Source organism: Gossypium arboreum, chromosome 9, assembly GCF_025698485.1.
Source record: "Gossypium arboreum isolate Shixiya-1 chromosome 9, ASM2569848v2, whole genome shotgun sequence".
Taxonomy (NCBI): Eukaryota; Viridiplantae; Streptophyta; class Magnoliopsida; order Malvales; family Malvaceae; genus Gossypium; species Gossypium arboreum.
In genome coordinates, this window is record NC_069078.1 from 85,461,704 (window position 1) to 85,486,690 (window position 24,987).

Sequence of the window (24,987 nt, forward strand, 5' to 3'; positions counted from 1 at the left end):
TTTTTAAGGATTAACTTGGACAAAAAAGAGAGGTTAAAGTCCTAATGTGAGAACAGTTGCTAAGTTTAAGGCCTAACTTGAATAAAAAAAAGGTTTAGGTCCCAATGTGAGAACAACTGCCAAATTTAAGGCTTAACTTAGACACAAAAATTTAACTCCCATTATGAGAAAAATTGTCAAGTTTAAGTCCCAAAAAGTGATTTAACCTTTTATAATTTACCTTCCTTTTCTATTTACTACTAGAAGAAGAAGAACAAGTCTTTTGGTAGACTCAAATAACCTTATAAAAATTATTTTACATTAAATTAATCCATTTATTTAACTCGTATTTCATTTTAGCTTAAATCATTCTTTGACTTTTAAATTATTTTTAATTTTGGTAAACTTTTGTCTTTCTTTGATATCATTTTTCTCTCAATTTATTTCTAATTTTTTCCAATAAAAACATAATATGTGACAGATTCTTTTTGACACAATTAATTTTGGAGCAAAATGGAAAGAAGATAATAGTTGAGATACTAAAGTAAAAAAAATTATAATTCAAAGATAAGCATAAATCAAAATAATTGTGTTTATGGTACATGATGGTATTTAAGCTAGAAAAGACTACCCTTCTTGGTCAAAATATGTTGTTGGTCCTATGCTTTAGCAAAAATTGACATTTAGTCATTGTACTTAAAAATTTAAAAATTAAATTCTCAAAAAATTCTAATCCAATCGTTTACTCTTTTAATATTTTCCATTAAAATTTACCAAATCGACATGTTTATTAACATTTCATATGTTAAATTGGCTAAATTTATTATAAGAAAATTTTGAAGAAAAATATGAACGGGTTTAATAGTTAAACTAAATTTCTGAATAAAAGAAAACTAAATCACAAAAAATTTTAAAGTACAGGGACTAGTTGAAGATTTAAACCTTTCTTTCTTTCTGGATGTGGCCACTCTTTTTCACCTATAATTTTCAAATTCCCATTTCAATTCCATTAAAATTCAGTACCTCATGGAAAAAGGTAAAATGAAAACCCGCTTTTGAGCTCTAGAAAACGTGTCTTCTTCTTTCTTCATCAACCCAACCAGCCCAGCTAATATAAATTGTCTTTTCTTTTACATATATATACATATATACAGATAATCAAGTCTAAACTAGCCTACAATCATAAAAGCAGACCGTCTTATCTTGTACTATTCTTTTCTAACAAAATAAATGAACCCAAAGCTCCATTTCTATAGCTGGTGCTGATTTGAGGCTCTGAGCTAAAGATTTAGAGGAGAGCCAAAAAAGAAAAAAGGGTACGGGTATGGGTATGGAGGAAACTGAGAAACCAATAGAGGTACGAGCTGTGGAAGCTTTGGGAAAAGGGTTTGATATAAGTGGTGATTTCAGGTTGAAATATGCTAAAGGTACAAGATTGGTTGTGCTTGATGAAACCAATAAAAGAGACATTGTATTCCCAGGTGCTTTTACCGTTCAAGACGTTTCTCAAGATATTCGTCTCGATAAAGGCGATCGTATTCGATTCAAATCTGATGTTCTTGAATTCAACCAGGTCTGTTCCTTTTTTTTTCCTCCTCTTTTTTTTTTTTTAAATTTATTTGATGAACTATATTGGGTTTTAACTTTATTATGTGTTCAAAGTATAAATTCAGAAAAAAAAAAATCTCATAGTTTGATTTGTATCAGTTTCCTGATAGATCCATGAATTTGTTAATATTGTGTTTTTTCATGGTTTACTTTGATGTCCAAAAAGATGAGCTAATTCTGTAGTTCTGAAATGCCTAAAGGTTGATTAAACTTGTGGGATTGAAAAAAGTGTGAAAATTTTGACTAAGGGGAATGCTAATGAATGCTAGTGTGGTAAGCAAAGGTGCTATCTGGGGAGATTCTTTTTCCATTGCATTTAAACTATATAATATATATTTTTAGCAATCTGAAGAAAAAAATACTATATATTATTATACTTAGCTCATGCGTTCTGATTCATAGGCATTACTTTTTGGTGAATGAGCCTTGAAAATTGTGGGATGAAATGTCACCTTTATGTCACATCTGGATAAACTTGTTTATTCAACTCTTTTGACTATGGGCATCTCTTATGCAATTTCAGAGTTTAGAGCTGAAAAAACAAGTAAAGGTAGATTACTTACATAATTGGTTTTGTATTTAATGATATTTGTTTAAGTTGGAAGGGAAATTTGGGTTTTATTTGCATGAGTCGGATTTGTCTTTAAAAGTTCTTTTACTCCTTTACATGTGAAGTATGCAAGCATGTTTTGATATGTAACTATTTGAAAGTTTGAAGCTCAGTCAAGGGTTCATCCCTAGTTATTCTCTAGTATGATGTCAATGATGACGATAAACAATTTGTTGCCTTCTTTTTGTTCTTTTTATGTGATGATTCATAATTTAAGTAAGCCATGAGCTACAAATTGGATGTCAGTAGAGTTGGGAAAATGATATTTCTACTTAAAAATCCTAATGTCAAAGTATCTTGAAGGGAGCAAAAGAACAGAGGGGCAAGGTTTAATATGAAAATTATCATGGACTATGCAGTCTGTTCAATTTTGTACTGATTAAGAGCCTTATATCAGTTTCAATAAATTTATTTGATGCTGTATTGATATTGTACCTTATATCTGCTGCCAAAATCTTACTTCTCTTGCAGATGTCCGAGTTACTTAATCAAAAGTCTTCGATTCAAGGAAAAGTTCCTTCAGGCTACCTCAACTCCATTTTTGGTTTGAGAGGAGATTGGCTTCATGATGCTGAAGACACCAAAAATCTTGCTTTCGATGGTTACTTTATTTCGTTATATCATTTACACCTTACAGCATCTCCACTTGTACTACACGACAGAGTTAAGAAGTCTGTTCCACCACACTGGGATCCAGCAGCGTTGTCTAGGTACCTTTTTCATATATTGTTTCTGCAATTTTTTGGTGTAAGAATCATTATATCAATCAGAGATCATATGGATTATGTGGAGGCTGTTTGCTTGAAAAGAAATATTAAGAAATAAGAATATTGTCAAGTGTCAACTGTATGTTATATGCACCCTTGTCTATTAGTAGGGAAATATATTGCTTGTTTTGCAGAATTAAACGTGGTTTTCAACTGGTTATGTTGATCTTGTGACTGTATGCTGGAAAAAAATATATATTTTAGTATAACTAATGAAATTATAAGATGATGAAGTAGCTGCAATAATCAAAAACCTAATGAATGAACCATTCGTTGATAGTTCATACAACGTGCAACCACCCCTAGCTGTCCTATGTGAACTATTATAATTAGTGTTCTTTATCTATTCATTCCCTTTTTTGAGCTTGAGGAGTGTTCTTAAGATAACAAATATGAAATTTAAACTAAAACAGGAATGCTGAAGGTGTATATTACTGCCATTTTGGTTAGAGCATCACTTTCCAATAAAAGAAGGGGTTGACCGGTTGGGAAGTCCCTGTATGCACACATATGCGCATTGTAGAATTTCCTATCAACAAAGTTTCTGCTTAGTGTTTTATCTGTGATGTATCTAAATTTGCAAATTCATGGATGCTGGGGAAAACATGCATCGTTTTGGTCACTCGGCCTTTATCATCATTATTGGTTTCATGCGCTACATATCTAATAAATTGTATTAGGCAGGTTCATTCGGACATATGGGACACATATAATAGTCGGCATGGCTATTGGAGGTCAAGATTTAATTTGTGTCAGACAGAACTATTCCTCTACAATTCCACCTTCGGAACTCAGAGGGTATTTGGAGGATCTCGGAGATGTTATGTTTTCAGATGGGAAAAGCCCTTCATTACTACAAAGAAAAATGGGAGACGGCAAACAAAAAGTATTAGCTTCTCATCGAGATTTAAAGTCTCTTGATTTGGTGAACAGCAATATGGTTTATAAATTCCATCTGTTTATGTAGGTGCCCGAGGTCTTTAACCGCATTTTGCAGTCCAATACCTTACAGTTGGCCAGCATTGCAGAAACATCAAGCAAAGACGTGAGTCTAGAGATCGTGTGGTGTGATTTTTTTTTTTAATTAATCGTTTGAATCCATGAATTTATTTTGTTTCCTCTATTTTCATCTCGAATAGGGACTCACTATCATTTGTTCGAAAAGAGGCGGAAATGTGTTCTTGCATGGTCACTCCAACTGGCTCCAGACTGTACCTGCGAAACCCGAGGGAATTTTGTTCAAGTTCGTGCCCATTACTTCTCTTCTGACTGGGATTCCAGGAAGCGGGTATCTCAGTCATGCAATCAACTTGTATCTTCGTTGTAAGTATTATACTGCTGAACTTGTTTGACTACTTTCTTCTGCATGGTTTATATTTTGTGATTTTGAAGTTTGGTTTGGTCAGAGAGAAAGTGCTCCAAGATCTGAAGAGTCTATTTGATTGTTGAGGCATATCCTCTTCAAATCATTCGCTATATAAAGCCACATGAAAGAAATGCCACATAACCTGTTGTCTGAAACAGAATCTGCCATGTCAATGCCAAGTCAAGAAAAACATTATAGTTTTTTGTGATAGTAAAGTTCTTTAAACTTGCTGAATCTGTGTGTAGACAAGCCTGCTCCGGAGGATTTGCGGTTTTTCTTGGAGTTTCAAGTTCCGCTACAATGGGCCCCTATGTTTTGTGAGCTGCCTCTTAGGCATCATAGGAAAAAAGCTTCTTGCCCTTCCCTGCAATTTGCTTTCTTGGGTCCTAAGATACAAGTCAGCTCCACGCAGGTACTCAACTGCACATGAAGTTTTGTTTTATCGTAGTCAACTTATCAGTTCTACTTTTTCATGTCTTCATATTATCTTGTCACCTGCATTACGTTTTACGCTATGTTTCTCCTACTGTTCATTTTTCTTTAAAATGAGCATACTTTAGTCAGGGACTTATGGTGAAATTTGTTGGTTTTGAACATATTTTTCTGTAGTTACCTTTACAGTCCATGTTTTTTTCTGTATATTTAGAAATGTATGTATAGGCATTAAAATGAGTTAAATGTGTAAAATACAAGGATAAATTGCTTGAGCCCTAAGACTTGCTATTAAGATTTATGTTATATTTACTTCTTTTAGATGGATTTTGTAATTAGCAACCGTAATTCAGTCATATTCGGTTATTACATGTTCTGTAAATTTCAGGTTTCAAGTGATCTAAAACCGGCTGTTGGCCTCCGACTGTACTTAGAAGGAAAGAAATGCAACAGGCTGGCAATACACGTGCAGCATCTCTCAAGTCTTCCGAATATAATGACGGTCACATCAGGCCAGCCATGCCGATGGCGAGGATCAGATGACTATAAATCAAGCGACCAATTTTTAGAGCCGGTTCGGTGGAAGAGATACTCAAATGTGTGCACGTCTGTTGTTGAACATGACCCTAACTGGTTACAAGAAGTCTCAAATGGTGTTTTTATCGTAACTGGTGCACAGCTCATTAGTAAAGGGAAGTGGCCAAAGACAGTTTTGCATCTCCGTCTGCTTTACACGCATATACCGAACTGCACAATCCGGAAGACTGAGTGGGCTGCTCCACCTGAAACTTCTCGTAAGGCTGGTTTCCTCACAAATCTCAGCACGACTTTCTCATTCACTCAACGGGCAGTCACCGGACAACAAAAACCAGCTCCAACCACACTTAATTCAGGCGTGTTTCCGGAAGGTCCACCAGCACCAATTCGTGCAAAAAAGTTGCTAAAATATGTAGATGTATCGGAGGTCATCCGTGGTCCACACGATGCTCCGGGACATTGGCTGGTAACAGCAGCCAAGCTAGTGAATGAAGGTGGTAAGATTAGTTTGCATGTGAAGTTTGCATTGTTGGATTATCCATGAATTTCTGGATTTAAGCTTCTTTTGTACATATAAAGTGAGAATTCTATATGTTTACTATAAAAGGAAAAAAAAGTTGAATTGAATTTTTTTCTTTTAATCCACATTATTATAATAATATGTCAAAATATACCGACACAAATTACATATTAATTTAATGAAAGGTTAGGCTAAATACGTAATTTTATTGTTTTTTTTTTGGGTCGTTACATATTTTTAATTGTTTAATCACTATATTTTCTATACTTAAATTAAGCAGCAATTAAAGTGAAGAAAAGTTGATTTTTCCTTCAATTTTTCGTGGGCTAAATTCTCATTAATACCGAGTTAAGCGCCTGTGATTTTCATGAACAACGTAAATATTCTCTTTGATTTAAATAATATTTAATTATAAAAATATATGTAAATTTTAAGAAATTTAGTAAAATACTAAAAATAAAATTCAAAAAAAAGGAGATATATGACAATTTTAAGGTTGGTTGTGAAATAAAATACAATAAAAGTTATTTTTTAATATCTTTGAATAATAAAATATATTTTCAGTTCAGATTAGATATAAAAAATATTTTTAACTTTATTTTATTCAGATTTCAGTCAATAATTCAAGCTTTGGAACCATACAAACTATAATAATAATAGTAATATAGTTGTGATTAAGGATTGAGTTATTTCTCAAGTTTGAAAGCTCGTTCGAAAATAAACTTTAAAAATTTAGATCTATTTAAAATGTAAATTAAATTCTAATTTCAACGTTCAAAGTTTGAGTATGGCTCAACTTGGCTTATTTTAAATTTACAATATGTTGTCTTTCTTTTCTTTTATGTATTATGTAATTTATGTCATAAAAATTTAATATACTATACTATAATATAAATTATAAAAATATATCAAATTGTTTATATATAACTGAGTAAAAAAATATTTTTATATAAAATAGTTACATCTTAAATAAAAATAATATATATTTCAAATAAAAAATAATATGACCCAATTTAAAGGAGTTCAATTAATCATTTATTAGTATAAGTAGACTTGAGCCGCTATGTATATTATTAATAAAATAAATGATTTTCACCTAATCCAACCCATAAATATCAATTAGCGCATAAAATTATTATTATTTTTAAAAATGTTATAATAATATATTAATTAAATAAATTTAAATAAAAATAATATAATTGAGAAGAAATTATCTGAATTTTTTAAAATGGGGTTAATAAAATGTTATAAATATCTTAAGATATTTTAAAAGAAATGTTTGGACCATGATATATAATTTGACATATTTTTGTTTGATTTTTTTTTTTTTTTTTGTACTTTGGAATCTTGCAGTGAAAGGCATTTATATAAATAGAGAGAAAGTGTTAAACTTAAATCATGGCACATGGCGTTTCATTATTTCTGTGTCATTTTCAGCCCCACAAACATGTTACTAATTTTTATAAATAATTGTTTTTGGTGGATTATAGGATGAGGACAAATAACAATGTCATTAACATGATTTGAATTTAAATCACACTTAAGTTGATGAATATTTTGATTATCATATTAACATATGATTTTTTTATGTATAATTTTACAAGCTTAATTAAAAGAAAAAATTATATATGAAAACCTCTATTTATAGACACACAAAACCAAAAAAATAAAAAAAATCCAGACTGTAACGCAAAAAATTGTAGATACAATAAATTTTGTAAGAAGAGAAAAAACACATAAAAGAAAAAATTAAAAACCCAAAATTAAAAAAAAAGAAGGGAAAAAAATTCAAGAGTTGTTTGATGGCCAGTTCTTCTTGATTTCAAAGTGGTAATTCATAGCCAAATAAGCTTTGCCATCATCATCTACAAACTGCATAAAAAAAATTTATTTTAATGTAGTTCTCTATCTTTGAGATAAATATACAGCAACTTCCTTTATAAAAAATAATAATAGAACTGAAAATAGATTTGTATTAATATATAATAAATTAAAGCATAATGATAAATTTAGTCTTTGACGTTTCTATTTTTATCAATTTGATCCTTATTTTTTCTTAGTTAAATTTGATTATCAACATTTCAAAAGAGTTAAATTATCTTTTTAATAGAAATATGGACTAAAATATTAACTTTTTAACGATGTTAGTGTGGCAACCCATATATACTTTATATTGAAATGACATTATTTATTTATACGTGACATTAATAAATGATTTTAAAATTATAAAATATTCAAAAAAAAATAGCACGAAGTATAAGTGAATGCAGGTGCTATGTTTAAAATTTTAATATTTTAATATATAGTTTTAAATTTGACTCTTTTTAAAATATGAAGTACGAAATTTAGTTAAAAAATAAAAATAAATTGACAAATATGGCTATAATAAATAATAGTTTAGTTACCTTCGTAGTTGCAGAGTAGGAGCCTCTAGCAAACAAGCCAGAAGGGGTGGTTTCTTCTTCCAATTCATAAGTGTATGGATCTTTTCGAGGGCTAAATGTTCCCAACATCACTTTTGTTTTCTCTACTGCCATGTTGTTTCATTAATGGATCATGTTAGAATTGTTGTGTTGGAGATTTAAGTTGGGTTCTGACGAGATATCTTTAAATATAAATATGGCTTGTATCTATACGTATCCCAACATGAAAGTATATGATACTCACCTTTAACACCGGTTTTCCAGACAGTGTTAGTGTAGTTAAGACCAGAGACAACGTTGTGGGAGACAGTGAAGGAGAATTTGAGACGATAACGACTTCCTTCCTTTAGTATAAACAAGCTGCTTTTAGGGTTTGAAACAAATGGAATGGGCAAAACAATATCTGGTCGGCCCCGACATACGATTGACAGCCTTTCTATCTTCACTTCTGCCGCCTCCATCTCTGCTTTCATCACAAAAATATAATTCAACATGTGTTTGCTCCTTGAATAACAGATAGGAAAAACAGTACCTCCAAGAGCAGACATATCAACGCTCCCAAGAAGCTGTTCTTTCCATCTCCTCAGACTTTCATCATCCTTGAGAATCAATAAATACAAAACACAGTGCTTTACTTGGCTTCATGCAAATACATGCATATATATACAGAGAGAGAGAGAGAGAGAGAGAGAGAGAGAGATGTACCTTGTCCTTTTCAAGCTGCTCTTTGAGTGAAAGAGGAGGGCCAAGATCCAACTCCTTCTCAGGTTTCAGCTTGGGATTATCATCTTCTTCATCAACCTCATTCTCATCATCAACATTATTGTTCTTTGCTTCATTATCATCAACAAACTTCTTGTTGTTCTTCTTCTTCTCTTCTCTCGCCTCTTCATTATTGTTTCTTCCATTTTTCTTCAAACCATCTTGTTTGGATGCTGAGAAAATTCCTACAGCAGCTGACATTTTTCTTTCTTTCTTTCTTTTTTCCCTACGAACCTTTGCCCAAGGAAACCATTTATATATATAGGGTAGGGATTAAAGAAGGAAGCTTCACATTCAAAGTTGGTTTTGTGGGGTTGAAATTGCACCAAATTTTAGATGATTTAAAGGAAGAATTTATGGATTCTTATTAATGATTATTTTGTTTTTATATCCATCAACATTCCTTGTTTGAGATTAGCAAGAAAGAAAAGAAGACATTAATTCATGACACAAGACCTGACATGAAAGGCAGTTGGAACAAAAAAAGGATGGTAATTAAAAGTTGAAAGTTAATTTTAAGTCTCTATCCATATTCGAGTTTGCTTGTATTATTTTTATTTAATTTTATAAAAAATTATAGAAAGTAATAAAAATTGTATAAAAGGAAATCAATGGTTATTGAAAAAAGATATCAGAATAATAATTATGGGCTTGAAATGGAAGCAGTGGTTAGGCTTTGGAACCATTGGCTTGTGGTGGCAATAGCACTGTGGTTAGGGTTGGACCAGCTTTTCTCGATGACCCACTCAAACATCCATTTATTCCTACTTGCTTAAAAACTCCACCCTCTATTTGAAAAATAATATTTATCATCTAATAATATTCAAGAAATTAATCCATTACAACATCCCAATCCCATCAATATTTTATTTATTTCATGATTTCATCTCTTCAACTTGAATTCGGTGGTACAACTCAATAAAATCCTTTTTTCTTTTTTAAATTATTGAAATTCAAACCATAAAATATGGAATTAAAATTATTTATTATTTAGTTGGGTTTTGAAGCTTGAAAACAAGCTTATCATTTAAATTAAAATTATATTTAATTTTTATATAAATTTTTAATAAATTTGTTACATAATTATTTTCTCATATGCTTTTAATCTAGTAATATATTATTTGAATTTTTTTAATACTCCCTATATTTGTATCTCATATAATATGGATGTATGATCCTTCCTTTACATAAGAGGAAAAAACTTTAAAAAATATATAATCATATTAAACACATACTTACATCCGAAATCCAAACAACATATGTAAAATAATAAATAATATTTCAAAATTAATTAGGGATTCAACATCTTAAAAGTCTTCAATTAATTATTTTAAGCACAATTCCAAAATTTATTCAAAACAGAATACAAATCCAAAGCTGTTATTCCAACTTAAACAATAAGCAAAAAGTAGGGACATTGATGCTTATCTGCGAACTGCAATAGCAAAAGAATTATGGGGTTACCTTTCATTCTCAAAGTTGAAAAAGTCATCCACAAGATCGAGATTTCCTTGATTCAACAGCCATCCTCGGATTTACATAAACTGACTGGCAAAAACGATAGACCGAACCTGCAGGGACAACCCTTATTCGACTGTCTTTAAATAATAAACATAAACTACTTAACATATTAGCAGTACCTCGCGATTGATAAAACCTCGTCTTTTAGCTTCCATGTACAAGTTTTGTAATCTATAACTTGTGATTACGCAATCTATACTGTATATGCGAACATAGGTAGCTTAAAACCGCTTACATTCTGGGTATGTAAAGCGTGGAACGCTTGAAAACGAAGACAGTGCTTGCATTGCCAAAGATTGGAAGTGCTTATTTTCAATGTGGATGACGGTCTAATTAGATACCTGATAAGCTACTGGCCATTAGTGGGGTTGGGGGCGTGTCTGAACCACGTAAATATCTTCCCCGAGACAACATCCTTCAACATCTTGGGGGCAGCCAAACTTCTGCTCCAGGAAAAGCCCAATGGCACCGAGATGCTGACTAAACTGCTGACGGAATTTAGGATCAACTGTTAACGGTTTTTTGCTGTAGTCTACTGTCAAACGGTGAACTTCACCATCAGCAGGGTCTGCACCTGATACTGCCATCTCCTCACTGAAATTTGCAAATGCTAGTGTCCGGACAGTCCTGTCAAACTTCCCAGACAATACACGCCAGGGTGTGCCACGAGTTCCTGAAGCAAGAGTTTCGCCTAACCCTGGAGCAATCTCAGCCTCAACAATGTTATGATCCTGCTCAGTTGGGCTGAGTGTGTGGAGTATGAATGAAAGATCCGGTGAAAGCATTTCTTGGACCAACACTGCCATAGTAGCATCTTTCTGCGATATACCAGCAGCTCGGCGGCTCAGCACTGCCCTTCGTGTAAAGAGTGAGGCCCATACTTGACTAACAGCATCAGAAAAAACTGTTGGATTTGATAGACTGACATTTGGGATCGATTCGTAAAGTCCAGCAGCTGACATCCCCACCAAATCCTCCACATTTGCACTTGAACGAACAATCAAGCGTGCTTCGTTTGGAAATATGCTCATGATGCTATCGAATATGTCATCCGAGAGACGGAGGGAAGAGACCAGTAGCTGAAGTTGTTTGCATAGTTTGTCAAGTGCATCGTTCTCGACTCCTTCTGTTTCTATCTTTTGTAGAAGAGTCATGAATTTTTTTGTCGATTTGTTTTCCTCTAAAGCCAAGTCCATCGAACCAAACGGTATAACTACTCCAGAAGGAACACGAAACGAAGCTGACACACCATTGTCACTGTTTACTGCCATAAAGAAAAAAAAAAAAGATCAATGACAATTTATGAATGTACAATTTATAAGATAGAAGATTAATCAAAGTCCAATACAACAAATACAAAAGGAATTTGTAAAACAATTAGCGTAGGAACTCTTAAACAAATAAAATACTTTTGTATAGTACTTCATTACTATGATACTTGGAGTTGAGTGTAAGCGTCCAATAAGGATATGCATCAAATATAGGTATGTTCAAATCTTTTAAAGCTTTTCCATGTATTTGAAGGATCCTTGGAGGGTCATATCCCTATTCCTATGTCCAAGTACATATCAGAAATGCATGTCAAAACATAGATATTTCAAGAAAAATGAAGATTCGGAGAAAACATAGCTTCATTGGCCTCTATTATGGTATTTTTTCAACATTATTTACATACAATATCATATGACTGACCGCATTTTTGGCATTGGAGGATTGGGGGTGGATGGGGAGATGGTTGAGGCCTAAGGGGCACTTACCCGTATTGGAAGCTGCTGCCAAGGACGCTAAACGACTGCAAGCAGCTGCCTTAGCTCCTGAAGTTAGTACATCTGCTTCGGCAAGTGGTATAAGTCTTAAGGAAGAATTTCCCTGTATGAAAAAGAAAAGTCACTATTTTAAAAGAAAAAACTGAGATTGCTAGTTTAATGCAGTTTAAAATGGCAAAGAGCGAAACATGCCTTATTAAAGGCCGGGACTTTAACAGCCACCCCCTTGGCTGCAGATGAACCATTACTTGAAAGATTCTTCTTAAAAGAAACAGCACCACGATCATTTGAAGATGGACTTAGGTCCACGCCACTTGATGATGCTTCTAGTCTTCAAAATTTTACAAAAACAAGGAGGAACCAAAACAAAGCATTCAAGTCTAGGATTCAACGGTAAAAAGAGTTTTCAAAGCTGATTGATGAGGTTGAAAGTTGATTATAGACTGGAGTATTTCAGAAATAACCTCATGTATTTTCCTGCGTGCTTTTGTATATCGGAAACTTGTTCTTCATCTTCACATGTAACAAAGATAACCTTTTCCTGCATAAAATCCTCTCGTTCATTCGTCTATCACATACTCATGTTACTCAAATTCAGATGTGAGTATCTAATACGGGTATGCGCCCAAAAAAGATATCACAGGTATTAGATACAAGTACTTCAAGCAAAACGAAGAGTCAAAATAACATTGTTTCTATCACAAGTATAATAAGAAAAAATTCGATGTCATAAGAGAGAAAAAACTTGCTTGTCGGGCCCTAACACCAAGATGAGACAAGTGAGGCAATTCCTGCAAAAGTATGACTCCGGTAATATTGGATCCAGCTGTTGTCACCTGTCGAAATGTATCAAAAGAGGCCGTGTGACAACTTTGCTCGTACATAAATGACAAGCAACATACAAGGATCGGGACAAATAATGTATTAAGAACAATATGAAACCTCCTCATCTCCTTCAGCTTTATTGACCATGAGAATAACTGGTCCTTCCGAAGATGATGGCAGTGATCCAGGGACAATTGTTTCAACCTGAAGCAAAACTAATTCGACATCATGTATAAATAAAGGGACAGAATTTCACATGTCGGAAGGTAAGGTAGCACATGAAAACAAAGAGAGATAAGTTTTTTGACTAAACAACACTGTTCTGTTGTTTCTCTATTTTCTCTATTCCAAAAATTAGATATAAGTTTTTAGAATCCGGTTAAAGTTTTTCAGAGAGTAGCTAGGACAACGATATACACGGTGTCTCATCTATCAACCATATTTTCAACAATAAAAACATATGCAGGTTTTATTTCCTAATGTATAGGCTCATTGATAAGAAAGGAATGAGAGAAACAAAGCTGTAAACATTGCTATCCTTGTAATTATCTGCAGTCACTCAAGTTATTGACGTACCTGAACCAATGTCCCAGACACGGATCCTGGAACAAGGACATCCCAACCTTGAGAACCTAGTGCTGTTCTCACAGCTTTCAGAAGAAAAGTACATAGTTTTGAAACCTGAAAAATTACCCTACGAATGATATTTCCAGTTAGTAACATAGAAAAAAAGTAAATAAAGTCACAAACTTAAGGAGCATAACATTCTTTTGAAATTTATCAGAAAGTTAAATGTTACCGTACCCAGCTCGAATCTCAGCTTCAGCATATGTCCTTACGCTGTTTTCCGGAATTCCAAGAGCTTTACCAAGCATCTTCAAGAGTAAAAAAATAATAATTTCAATTGAGGATTCCAGTTACTCCATTTATAAATTTTTTAATAGATTACTTATAGTATGAAGCTGCACTATCTTTCCGGATTTTATCTCACATTACCTTCAAAGGTTACAGTCTAAACAGCTCCTTAACTTTAGCACTAAGATGATTTAAACACTTCCTTCCATAAGAAACATTTTCTTAGGGTGACATCAATCTCGGGTATAAAAAATTTTCATCCTGCAGTACGGAGCTTTTCTTTTTCACAAGAATATCAAATTCTTTACCTGCACTTTTTTAGGAAATATTTGCAGAAGTGCGTCGGAATATTCCTCGGTTAGCCTCCTTGTCCTGTTGAGTGTAGCTTTGAGTCTTAATGCCCAAATTCTTTTTCCATCTTCGCTTCCTTCATAGCAAACAACATGGGACAAGAAAATAACATAAACCAATGTACCTAGGGCTAATTGAGTAACCATGCAAAACATTTCAAGAACAAAGAGATTAAAAGATGAGAAAGGCTATGTTAGTCGGACCTGAATGTGAGTGTCAGACATGAGTATATATCCAACATGGGTATGTTTGAATTTTTCCAAGTTTTTCCAGGCAATTGGAGGGTTATTGGAAGGTCATATCCCCGTACACAAATCCAGATATGTGTCGGCATTGGACACGGGTAATTTAGCAAAAAGACGAGTCAAGACTAACATTGGAGAAAGGTACCTTCTTTGTCAAGGAGACCTTTCTCTTGCCATGCAGTGAGCTCACTTCCAATAGCAGCACATTCTCCTGGTTTCCAACCGGATAAACCAAGCTGATGAACACCAAGAATTAGGGACCTAAGTGGATTATTCCAAGAACTAGCTTTCTTTGTATCCAGATTATCTGCAAGCCAATTGGTTCCTCCCATAGCTTCATGTGTATTGTGCAGCCTAAGTCAATGCAAGTCAGTGCAGCATGAATAAGAGAAATGGAGAGAAAAGGACGGTAACACTAAAACACATCTAAATGGAGCGATGGGACACCAGAAAGTACAATAATTCAGTATATGTAGGAAACTATATTATTTGAAAAAAGAAAAAAAAATCGTTACAAATGCAATAAAGCAATTCTGTTGTGGCTGAATAGGTATGATATGGAGGATCATAAACACCTTTCGTAAAGCAACTGTTGGCAGGGTCAAGCATATATTTGCATGCATGATATTGCATATTGTATTGTATGAATACCATGCACAAATGAGCAACATATACAACTTTCCGTTCCAAGATTAGAAGCTCACTTTAATTGGCTAAAGCAGCCATAGCAAAGCATGATATAGTTCCTTTCTTCTAGCTCACTTTGTTGCCCTTTCAGATTACCAAAAATATGACATCATTACATCCTATTAATATCAAATCTTGATATCATAATATTCTATAGAACTTCCCGATTTTAAGCATTACGTGGATGTTAGCTACAAATTCTACAAACAAAAGAATATAGATAAGTGATATCAGACATCAAGGGCATTAACTAAAATTAACAAGAATTTGGTGAGTAAAACGAACCCATAAGCTGATTAGGATTTTTGGCGTAGAGTCATAAACTGCTAATAAATTAATCTTCATAATTGGCAGAGGTATAATAATAGCTGAAAACTTTACGAGTCTAAGCATAATTATCAAAGCAACCGAAAAAAAGGTTTAGATATATACCTGCTTAAGAGGAAAAAGGTAAAGTCTTCGAGACCAATCTCACAAAGCCGCCACTAACAATTGCAAACAACAGTGACCAGCAAAATAAGATGAGAGCAAGAGGAGAAAATTTCGAGTCAAATTTCTGTTTCTATGAAGCTTATACTTAAACATTAGAACAATTGGACTCACCTTTTGACGCATTGCTATGGCTGCATCAGAAGCATCATTTTTAAGACCACTTTCGAGACCCTTTACAATTACTTGTCTCAAAGCGCTCAAGGAAAGCATTGTCTTGATTAAATCCAAAACACTATTTGACTCTGCTGCAGCATCCAGACTCTGAAAATATAAATATGCAATAAAGAAATTAGGCAAATGCAACAAAAGTTAATCACTTAGAAAAGATTTGCGACAACAGCAAAGCATTTTCTACTAGCTTAAAAAGTTTCATTTGTAGTACAACAATAAGCCTTTTTAGTTTTACACTACATGGGATTGGCTACATGCAGTGGCGGAGAGTAGTGGAGATATAGGCCCTAAAATGGTAAAATTTTAATTTAGGCCCTTTATAATTTATAAAATTTTAAATTAGTAATGGTAAATTTGCACTTTGGCTCCCTAAAATGATAAAAATTTGATTTAACCCTTTAAAAATGATAAAGATATAGCTATTAAAATGATGAAATTTTATTTTTACTATCGTAAAAATATACAATTTAATTCCGCCCCCAAAAATTTCAGGCTCCACCACTGGCTACATGGATCAAAGCCATTAATTCTACTCCAACAAAAATGCACTAAATCAAAACTGCGAGCAGAAAAACAACAACCTACCTTTTTGCATTCTAGAAATGCTGCAAGAGCTGAAACTCCTCGCTCATCCAAGGATTCTCTAAGTGACTCAAGTTGTTCAGTGAGGCTGCCATAATATAAAACCTTAGATGCATAGATGTACAATAAGGAGTCTTGAGAAGTAAGACATAGCAATAAATAAAGAAGTGGATCACCACATGAAGTGGAAAACTCGAAGTAATCATGCATATATGCAAAAGGTTTAGAGTAGAAATCCACTCTTCTTGGTAAGCAACTTTACATGGTAAATTGCTGAGAGGAGTTAAAACTAGACAGGAAGGATAAGAAATTTAGAACATAAGTGGTAAGAAGTTCAAATTATTCGAAATGAACCTTCCTGCGTTGAAAAAATCTTTGAGTTCCTGATGGAATATCTTGAATTGTTCTATAAATGCTTCACTATATTCTCCAGGATTCTTGGTGATTCTTGCAAGCATTGCTTCTGTCGAAACTAAGTCTTCAGGGCCAGCATTTCGATGAAGCTTGTTCTGTATTGTATGCTTAATTTCTTGCTGGAACGTGTAAAATTGAAATTTAATATGAAGGGGAAAAAAAAAGAAAAATGGCCAAGTATTTCTAGAATCTGACCTTCAGATCATGAGAAATATCATTCCGATGAGCGATGTCTCTAATCCGAGTCAGTGGGACAGGTGCTGTAAATTCTGCTTTAAAAGAAGGCAAACAAGGATGGATCTTGCGAATAACAAGCAGTTCCTGGAAATATAATTGATGTAACTGACATTACAAAATGGACAAGATATGAAAACTATCAATACAAGAACTGCAGTGATAGAGCACCTGAGGTGAAGTGTCTTTACTACAAGTGATTTTTTCTAATTCACAAAATATATCCCTGGAAATCTCAGCATGTTTTTTTGGCCGGTGATGACCGCCATCTTCAAAACAAGGAATTTGGCCAGTGTTTACCCACTGCATAAGATGAAGATTAAAGAGCAGTACATGGAAGAATAAAAGACGAAACCAAAATGTAACAAATGATATACAATAATACCTTTAAATAGACAGCAGAGCATATTAGAGCCTCTAACAGTTCCCCAATTTCCAAACTTTCATGTATTAGCTCACGAACTACTTCGAGCTTTCATTAGCAAAAGGAACATAGACAGTGAAATATGTCAATGGTCAAAGAAATATAAAACAATCACAATCATCACCCACAACAATAGACGCTTACATGCTGAGCAATGATCTAAAATAATGAATGGACAAACCTTTTATAAAATAAGCATTTACTGTAAGAGCAAGCATGTGAACATAGATGACATGGAACATCATACTCAGGTAATCAATCAAATGAATTAATGCTACACACGTATCACAATTTCCATATATGAATTCTGCAATTAACATAAATTAACCATATTTACCTTTCTCCACCAATTCCTTGCATTTTTATCTTCTTCAACTAGCTTTAGAGCCAACCCTTTAAGACCGGTTGTATCCCATTTCCTCTCAACTTCTCTATCGTGATGCTCATTCGACTGCATGAAGGAGGCAGCCCTCCCCTGCCATTGTCCGACAAAAGGACTTGTTCCAAGCTCTGATGCATCGGCAGTGGGCTTATGACCAACATCCTCCACTCTGTCTCGATATTCTTCCAAACCTAAAGGCAATAGTTTCGCTGGCTCGCCTGTCGAGTTCCAGTGGCATACTATCACATAACTCCCTCCTTCAGGCAGTTTCAGGATACGGTTATTCCCAGTTTCCCATACCAAAGTCTTATCGTTCCCAACAATCACAAATTTAAACTCAGCAGACTGACCACCATCAAACTCGAAATCGCATACCCAGCCACGCTCGGACCAGCTCATAGGCACCTGTTTTTTCCAGGATCCCAATTCCTTTGCAGACCCTAAAATAACTACATGTTCACCATATTTAACTTGGAGATCTAAGCAAATATTAAGGCATACTTTTCCAGGTGCAGACAATTTCACCCTCATTTTTTCTTCTTCTCTGTTCCCAAAAGCAAAAAAAAAAAAAAACCCCACTTTAGCCATCTGCAATCTTAACAACATTGCAATAGCATTTCATCAAATCAATCACAAAAAAAAACCAAACAATAGCATTTTCTTTTAGATCATAACAATACATTCCATTTTGGGATGGTACAAACTACAAAACATGTGATTTATCATAGAAAATACTACAAAACAGAAATGGTCATTCCATTTAAATCCATTTTTCATACATATTTTTTTCAAAACGTTGAAGCAAATGAATACTTTATTATATAAGAAGCCATGACAATGAAAGTCTTAAAAAAAAGGTACATAGTGAGAGCAGCGGAAACTGCAAAAACGAGAGGCTTATAGGGATTAAAGCGGCGGTTGATTCCCGGAGAGAAAGGAAAAGAAAATGAAATCCTGGGATAGAAAATGGTCGTGTTTGGGCGGAATGTGAGTTGCTTCCGAAATAAGAACTGGCAATGGAGTGAGCGTAGATAAATAGAACCCATTGCTTTGCTTTCGTTGATCGTCTTTGAATTTGAGTTTCTTTGTTTGTGTTTTCAAAGTTGAGAGAATTAATGGAGTGTTTCTTTTTCCTTTTTTGTGAGAGTTTCAGTGAATGATCATATGATCGGGTTTGCGCCATTTTTGTGGGAGTGTTCAAGCTTTGAAACTGATGGTTACGCGCCACGTGGAGTGCTGAACACATCCCAATGACTATCTTTTTTTTTTTTCTTACATTTATTTCATTGATTTTTTTTCTTATATCTATAAATATCACTTTTGAATTGAGATATTAAAAAGGAAATATATATTGTAATTATAAATGATTAATTTTATAATTAGTGTAATAAAAAAATAGCAATGAAAAAAAAGAGCAGAGATGAACTTGTTGAATGGACCGGTTTAGGGTAAATTTACTAATAATCTCTACGTTGTTAGCTCTCCCTACGTACTTTATGAGTACACTCCATTGCCCATTTTAGTGTCTAAGGAGATTGAAAAACTAGCATGTGCTTTTATATGAGGTTCTAATGCGTTGGTGCGGAAGCCTGCTTTGGTTAGTTGACAGACCTGCTGTAAGCCGATTGTGTATGGCGGTCTGGGGATTTGTGACTTCGCTTGTCAAAGCAAGGTCTTTCTCCTCAAACTTGATTTTCTGATTGTTGCAGCCACTGATAAATTTTGGGTCCAGCTTCTTCGGGGTAAGTATGGAATCCATGGTGTTTTGCCTAACACTATTGCGAGCAGCAGGTGCTCGTATCTTTGCGATGTCTAACTACTGTGTGGCTTGATGTCCTCGGTGGTGTTTATTGGATTGTTGGCAATGATCGAGTTGTTAACTTCTGGAATGATGTTTACTGAAATTGTTGCGAATTGTCCTCGCTGGTGTTTACTAGAACCGGAGCACTGTTGTTGCTGGTGTTGGTTCTATCGTTCAGTGGCATCCGCCGGAGAAGGGTTGGCTTAAAATTAATACAGATGAAGCTGTCAACGTTCTTGTGTTGGAGGTGCGTGTTCAAGGTTCCACTAGGGACCGGTATTTTGGTTTTGCAACGACATTAGGGGCATTCTCGATTTTTCAGACGGAGGCGAGGGCTTTGTCCGAAGGTCTCCGACTCGCTTAGGAGCACAGCTATCATTGTGTCGAGCTGGCAAGCGATAACAGGGTCCACATCGAGTCCATTACTGCAGGTTGTGTTGCGAATGGTAACCTCGTGGAGCTGCGGTTTTTATCTCAACTCCTTCGTCGGAACTGGTCGGTTAGGCTGCGTCATGTTTGTCTTACTGCTAACCGTGCTGCCGATCATATGGCTAAACTTGCAGGCACTGTTGAACAAATGCGGGTGTTTGTTCAACCGCCTAATTCGATCTTGAATATTCTTGCGCAGGATATTTCTGATTTATATGCTGGTGCATGTTAGTTTATATGTAACCAGTTCGGTCTACCGAAAAAAAAATGTCAAATGAAACCATCCGAATTTTTTAAACTACAATAACATATTATTTAATTACGATTTTTTTATAAAACAATATTTTAACTTACTGCAAAATGATTATTGTACTCATTTTTTCTAATATATAATTTACACAATGATGTATTCCTAGGAGTTTCACAGCTCATAATCATAGATTTAATATTTTATGTTTATATTTTTATCAGGTTTTATTTTTTAATTAAATTTTGTTTTAATTTCTTAAAAATAGTTAAATCGTTTTTAATGAAATAATAATTAAAAATGTTAATCTTTTGCATTATTTATGTGACTGCTCGGATGACAGTTTATATATACATTATTTATTTTATATGTCACATAAATAAATAATTCAAAAATTATAAAATATAATTAATCAAAATAAAATTTTCATAAATTAAAAAAATAACATAGAGTACTTGTGAATTATTATGTAATTTATCGAGTTTAAAAATTTTAGTTAGTATTAAAAAATCACTTGACTATTTGTTAAAAAGTTAATAGATAAATTTAATTATTTTTAAAAATTAATGACGAAATTTAACTCGAAAAATAAAGTTTAAACTAACAAAAAAATGTAAATGTTATGAATTAAATTTAATGTCATGTTTTTATTGGGATGAACAATTTTGAGATGCTAACTAAAATGTGCAAAGCACGATGAAATGATAATTTTTGAATGAGAAAAAAGGAAAGTTAGGTAAAAATGTCAAAATAAAAAATAAAAATTAAGGTAATAGTCTGATTTTAAAGAAAGAAACAAAAATGCATATTAAAAAGTAATTTTAAAAACACTTTTTACAAAATGTTATTTTTGAATGTATTGATTTTTGGTTAGATTGTTAAAAGTGAGTGGTTTTATTTTTAAGATTCAAGTTCGATTTTTTCTACTCATATTTGTATTTTTATTTAATGTTGTTTTATTTTTATTTTTAATTAATAGATATACTATTTTAAAGTTTTTAATTAATAATTTTTATTTATATAAATGAAATAATAATTATATAATAAAATATATTTTATATATATCGTTATGTTAGTAACCTTTTAATTAATAATTTTTTATTTATATATATTTTAACATAATGATATATATAAAATATATTTTTTGTATAATTACTTATTTAGCATTATAAATAAAATAATTATTAATTAAAAATATGAATTAAAAATTTTAAATATATTTATTAATTAAAAATTAGAAATAAAATAATATTAAATAAAAATACAAATACTGAGTATAAGAAAAACCGAACAATATTATTAACAGTTCAACTGACAAAAAAAAAACTAATGTATTAAAAAGAACACGTTTTTTTGAAAAACGCCATTCTGCCTTGGGAAATTCGGACGTAAATTTTTTTTAATTTCGGCATTTTTTCCTAATTTAAGAAAAACCCTAAAACTTGAATCGTTCATATTCTCGACACTTGAATTTCCACTCTGTTTGAAGAATGAAAAAAATAAGCTATATACACTGAAAAAGCTGCTCATTGTAACAACCGCCAATCTCCACGGCGATCGTCACCTTTCTCTCTTCAATCATAGGTATTTTTTTATATCTATTCTTTCTTACGAATATTCATTGTTACCTCTTGATTTTTAGGGTTCAGTCTGCCAATTTCTTTAGGAACTTGTCACTTAGAGATGTTTTTAGCAAAAAATGTTGTTGTTGTTGAGGTAAAATTAGCTATTTGGGGTAATTGGGTAGTGTAATTGTGAACAGTTCTTGAGTTAATTCCTTGTTGCTTTTGGATCCATTAATTTCGGATTTTTTAGGGTTTTTTTTACCTCAATCTCAAACTTGGTGCTCTTAATTCAGATTTTTAAGAAAATATTGAGGAAAATGTTCACAAAAAACTGAAGCAGTTTATTTCCTATCAAATTTGAAAGTGAACAACTAAAGAGGATTAATCGTGGTGTTAATGTTTTCCATCAATTGTACATAATTTTGATTGTTATAATAAAAAATATAGCTCTTGATGTTTATATATTATAAATGTTCACAAAGTACATAAATGTTGTGAGCTAAATTTGTTAATCAAATACTAAATTGATAGAATGCGTTAACTTTGAAGAAAAATTAATTGCTCATTGTTGAAATTGATAGGGACTAAATTGTTTTAAGTTTTTTGAGGGACCAATTTACTCAATATCGAAATTGAGAGGTACTAGAGACGTCTTTTTACTTCTTTTCTCAATATACAAAGATGAGTACATTTTAAGTTTTAACTTAAATATGAAAAATGCCTATCATTTTCACGTAAGTTCTATTCTGTATCTTTCCTTGTTCATTTTTCAGTTTATAATGTTTATGTTTTTATTCCTGTAAAGACAAATACATCTTTGTTTTTGCTACTTTAGGGTGAAATTATTTTTCAGGAGTGGTAAAAAAGGTACATTTTTGTGTATTTCTTTTGTCCGATTGAAATTTGATTAGTGTATATTCAAACCTTTAAGGTCTTACTCGAGTTTTCTTATAGTTGAAGTTCAGGGACGACAAGCCAAATATGCGAACGGCTTCTCAACATCATCTGATGTATTACTTTTCGAGCAGGTCTGTGATCGACTCAAAATGAAATTACAGCTGATGCTTTATCTGTGAGATTTAATATCTTTAACCCTATTGTAGAAGAGGCTCTTGCAAATTCCATCAGGCGATTAAACCCGGAGTTCGGAATTCGGGTCAAATTAGCTTCACCGGAAGAGGTCAGAATCTTCAATTTCCAGCACCAATCCGCAAAACCAGATTGTTTGTGATTTCAAACACGGATGATGGCTATGCATGTGCCCCTTTGCTAGAAGAAGAGTGCAATACGAACAATGCGCCCACTTCGGAACCAGAGACAATCTTTAGCAAATGGTCTCCTCCAAGTTTCTTATGGAGAGGATTGTCCGTTCTTGTCCTCGCGGGGCAGGTTATTATTCGGATTTTAAAGGGTAAAGTCCACTGGGGGAATACTCTCGAACAACTGGAGAGAGTTGGACCGAAATCAGTCGGGGTTTGTCTTCTAACCTCGGCATTTGTCGGCATGGCCTTCACCATTCAGTTCGTTAGAGAATTTACTCGATTGGGTTTGAACCGATCAATTGGCGGGGTATTAGCCTTAGCATTCTCGAGGGAGTTAAGTCCTGTGGTTACATCGATTGTGATTGCTGGACGAATTGGAAGTGCATTTGCTGCAGAATTAGGAACGATGCAGGTTTCAGAGCAGACCGACACTCTAAGAGTTCTTGGATCGAACCCCATTGATTATTTAGTCACACCTCGAGTTATCGCTTCCTCTTTAGCTTTACCATTTTTGACTCTGATGTGTTTCACGATCGGGATGGCATCAAGTGCCCTTCTGGCCGATAGTGTTTACGGGATCAGCATTAATATCATCTTAGATTCAGCACAAAGGGTTTTACAATCATGGGATATAATTAGTGCAATGATTAAATCTCAGGTTTTCGGTATGATTATATCGATTGTGAGCTGTGCTTGGAGCCACCACAATTGGAGGAGCCAAAGGAGTTGGTGAGTCGACTACTTCCGCTCTCACTAGTTGGTATTTTCATGGCGGATTTCGCACTCTCGTATTGCTTCTTCCAAGGGGCCGGAGATTCTTTGAAGAATTGTGTATAAAGTTGTTCAAGTTTTGGCTAGTTTGTGCTTCGACCATAAAGAAATAAGAGCTTGTTACTGGGTTCAATTCGGATAAAACTCAAATCATAAGCGGAGATATTTTTGTGAAGCTTTTTTGTTCTTTTTTTTGGCTAGTTTATGATTAATATAAGTATTGGATTCTTGGTATATGTATTTATAGGTATTCATGGGTCGGGTAGAATTTGAGTCGGGCTTAAAGATAATATTGACATATTATATTTGCTTTGCTCGACTTAAAATATGAGTATAAAATTTTGTTTAAATCTATTCATATTGTAAATAGGTAATTTAAATTCATTTTAAGTCTACTCATGTTATTTTAATTTGTTATGAATATATTTATATTATTTTTAATTTAATATTATATAATTTTATGTATTTTTATTTATTAAAATTTTACATATAGATAATTTAATATTTTTAATATATTACGTTATAGTGGCAAGTATCCTATAAAGATATAATAAAATATTTTTAAAATGTTAAAAAAAAGAGAGAAATTTTTAAAATTACTTATGGAATAAAAAAAGTATACATATGTCAAATAATAGCCTTTTATTATTATATATTATAAATTATATAATATGTAAAAATAATATTATATTATTTATTATAAACTTAAAAAATAAATTGAGTTAGGATTAGATTATGAATATTTAAATTTGAGTATAACTCACATTTTAAACAAATTCAATTTTTTGTCTAAACTTATATTTTAAGCATAATATTTATTTAAATCCTCTTAACTTTTAAATTTGAGAGGACGGCTTAATATTTAAATAAGTTTACTTTACAAATTCAAATTCTAGAAATAATGCTAAAATAACAACTACAAACCTCTAAAATAATTAAACTTCACAATAAAATCAAAA

The 24,987-nt window shown here is 33.0% G+C and overlaps 3 protein-coding genes and 1 pseudogene across 7 annotated transcripts; 2 read left to right on the plus strand and 2 right to left on the minus strand.

The window, feature by feature from the left end:
• Positions 1–983: 983 nt before the first annotated feature.
• LOC108453989 (MACPF domain-containing protein At1g14780-like) lies at positions 984–5,926 on the plus strand. 2 transcript variants are annotated; one of them, XM_017752263.2, is made up of 7 exons: positions 984–1,552; positions 2,669–2,907; positions 3,649–3,850; positions 3,932–4,009; positions 4,104–4,287; positions 4,576–4,742; positions 5,151–5,926. In XM_017752263.2, the coding sequence occupies exons 1-7, from the start codon at positions 1,304–1,306 to the stop codon at positions 5,841–5,843; spliced, it is 1,812 nt and encodes a 603-aa protein (XP_017607752.1). In that variant the 5' UTR covers positions 984–1,303; the 3' UTR covers positions 5,844–5,926. The 2 variants fall into 2 exon arrangements, with proteins under 2 accessions (XP_017607752.1, XP_052874985.1); XM_053019025.1 differs by lacking the exon at positions 984–1,552 and adding an exon at positions 2,069–2,524.
• Positions 5,927–7,441: 1,515 nt separating this feature from the next.
• On the minus strand, positions 7,442–9,521 carry LOC108456286 (rho GDP-dissociation inhibitor 1-like). Of its 3 annotated transcripts, XM_017754882.2 has the most exons (5): positions 8,948–9,521; positions 8,775–8,841; positions 8,487–8,705; positions 8,225–8,349; positions 7,442–7,691 (listed from the first exon to the last, which is right to left on the minus strand). In XM_017754882.2, the coding sequence occupies exons 1-5, from the start codon at positions 9,203–9,205 to the stop codon at positions 7,608–7,610; spliced, it is 753 nt and encodes a 250-aa protein (XP_017610371.1). In that variant the 5' UTR covers positions 9,206–9,521; the 3' UTR covers positions 7,442–7,607. The 3 variants fall into 3 exon arrangements, with proteins under 3 accessions (XP_017610371.1, XP_052874987.1, XP_052874986.1); XM_053019027.1 differs by having other exon boundaries at positions 8,225–8,346; positions 8,487–8,841; positions 8,948–9,514; XM_053019026.1 differs by having other exon boundaries at positions 8,487–8,841; positions 8,948–9,513.
• Positions 9,522–10,266: 745 nt separating this feature from the next.
• LOC108454993 (phosphoglucan, water dikinase, chloroplastic-like) lies at positions 10,267–19,216 on the minus strand. 2 transcript variants are annotated; one of them, XR_008270978.1, is made up of 20 exons: positions 18,815–19,216; positions 17,909–18,497; positions 17,533–17,619; positions 17,319–17,450; positions 17,109–17,234; positions 16,854–17,032; positions 16,503–16,587; positions 15,858–16,007; positions 15,687–15,739; positions 14,713–14,921; positions 14,280–14,398; positions 13,921–13,991; positions 13,693–13,810; positions 13,234–13,320; positions 13,041–13,127; positions 12,756–12,832; positions 12,484–12,622; positions 12,283–12,394; positions 10,645–11,789; positions 10,267–10,575 (listed from the first exon to the last, which is right to left on the minus strand). XR_008270978.1 is itself a non-coding variant. In XM_053019326.1 (19 exons), exons 1-19 carry the CDS (start codon positions 18,997–18,999, stop codon positions 10,885–10,887), a joined length of 3,510 nt encoding a protein of 1,169 aa, XP_052875286.1. In that variant the 5' UTR covers positions 19,000–19,216; the 3' UTR covers positions 10,267–10,884. The 2 variants fall into 2 exon arrangements, 1 of the variants encoding a protein (XP_052875286.1); XM_053019326.1 differs by having other exon boundaries at positions 10,267–11,789.
• Positions 19,217–19,524: 308 nt separating this feature from the next.
• Positions 19,525–24,381, plus strand: LOC108456458 (protein TRIGALACTOSYLDIACYLGLYCEROL 1, chloroplastic-like; annotated as a pseudogene).
• The last annotated feature ends 606 nt before the right edge of the window (positions 24,382–24,987 follow it).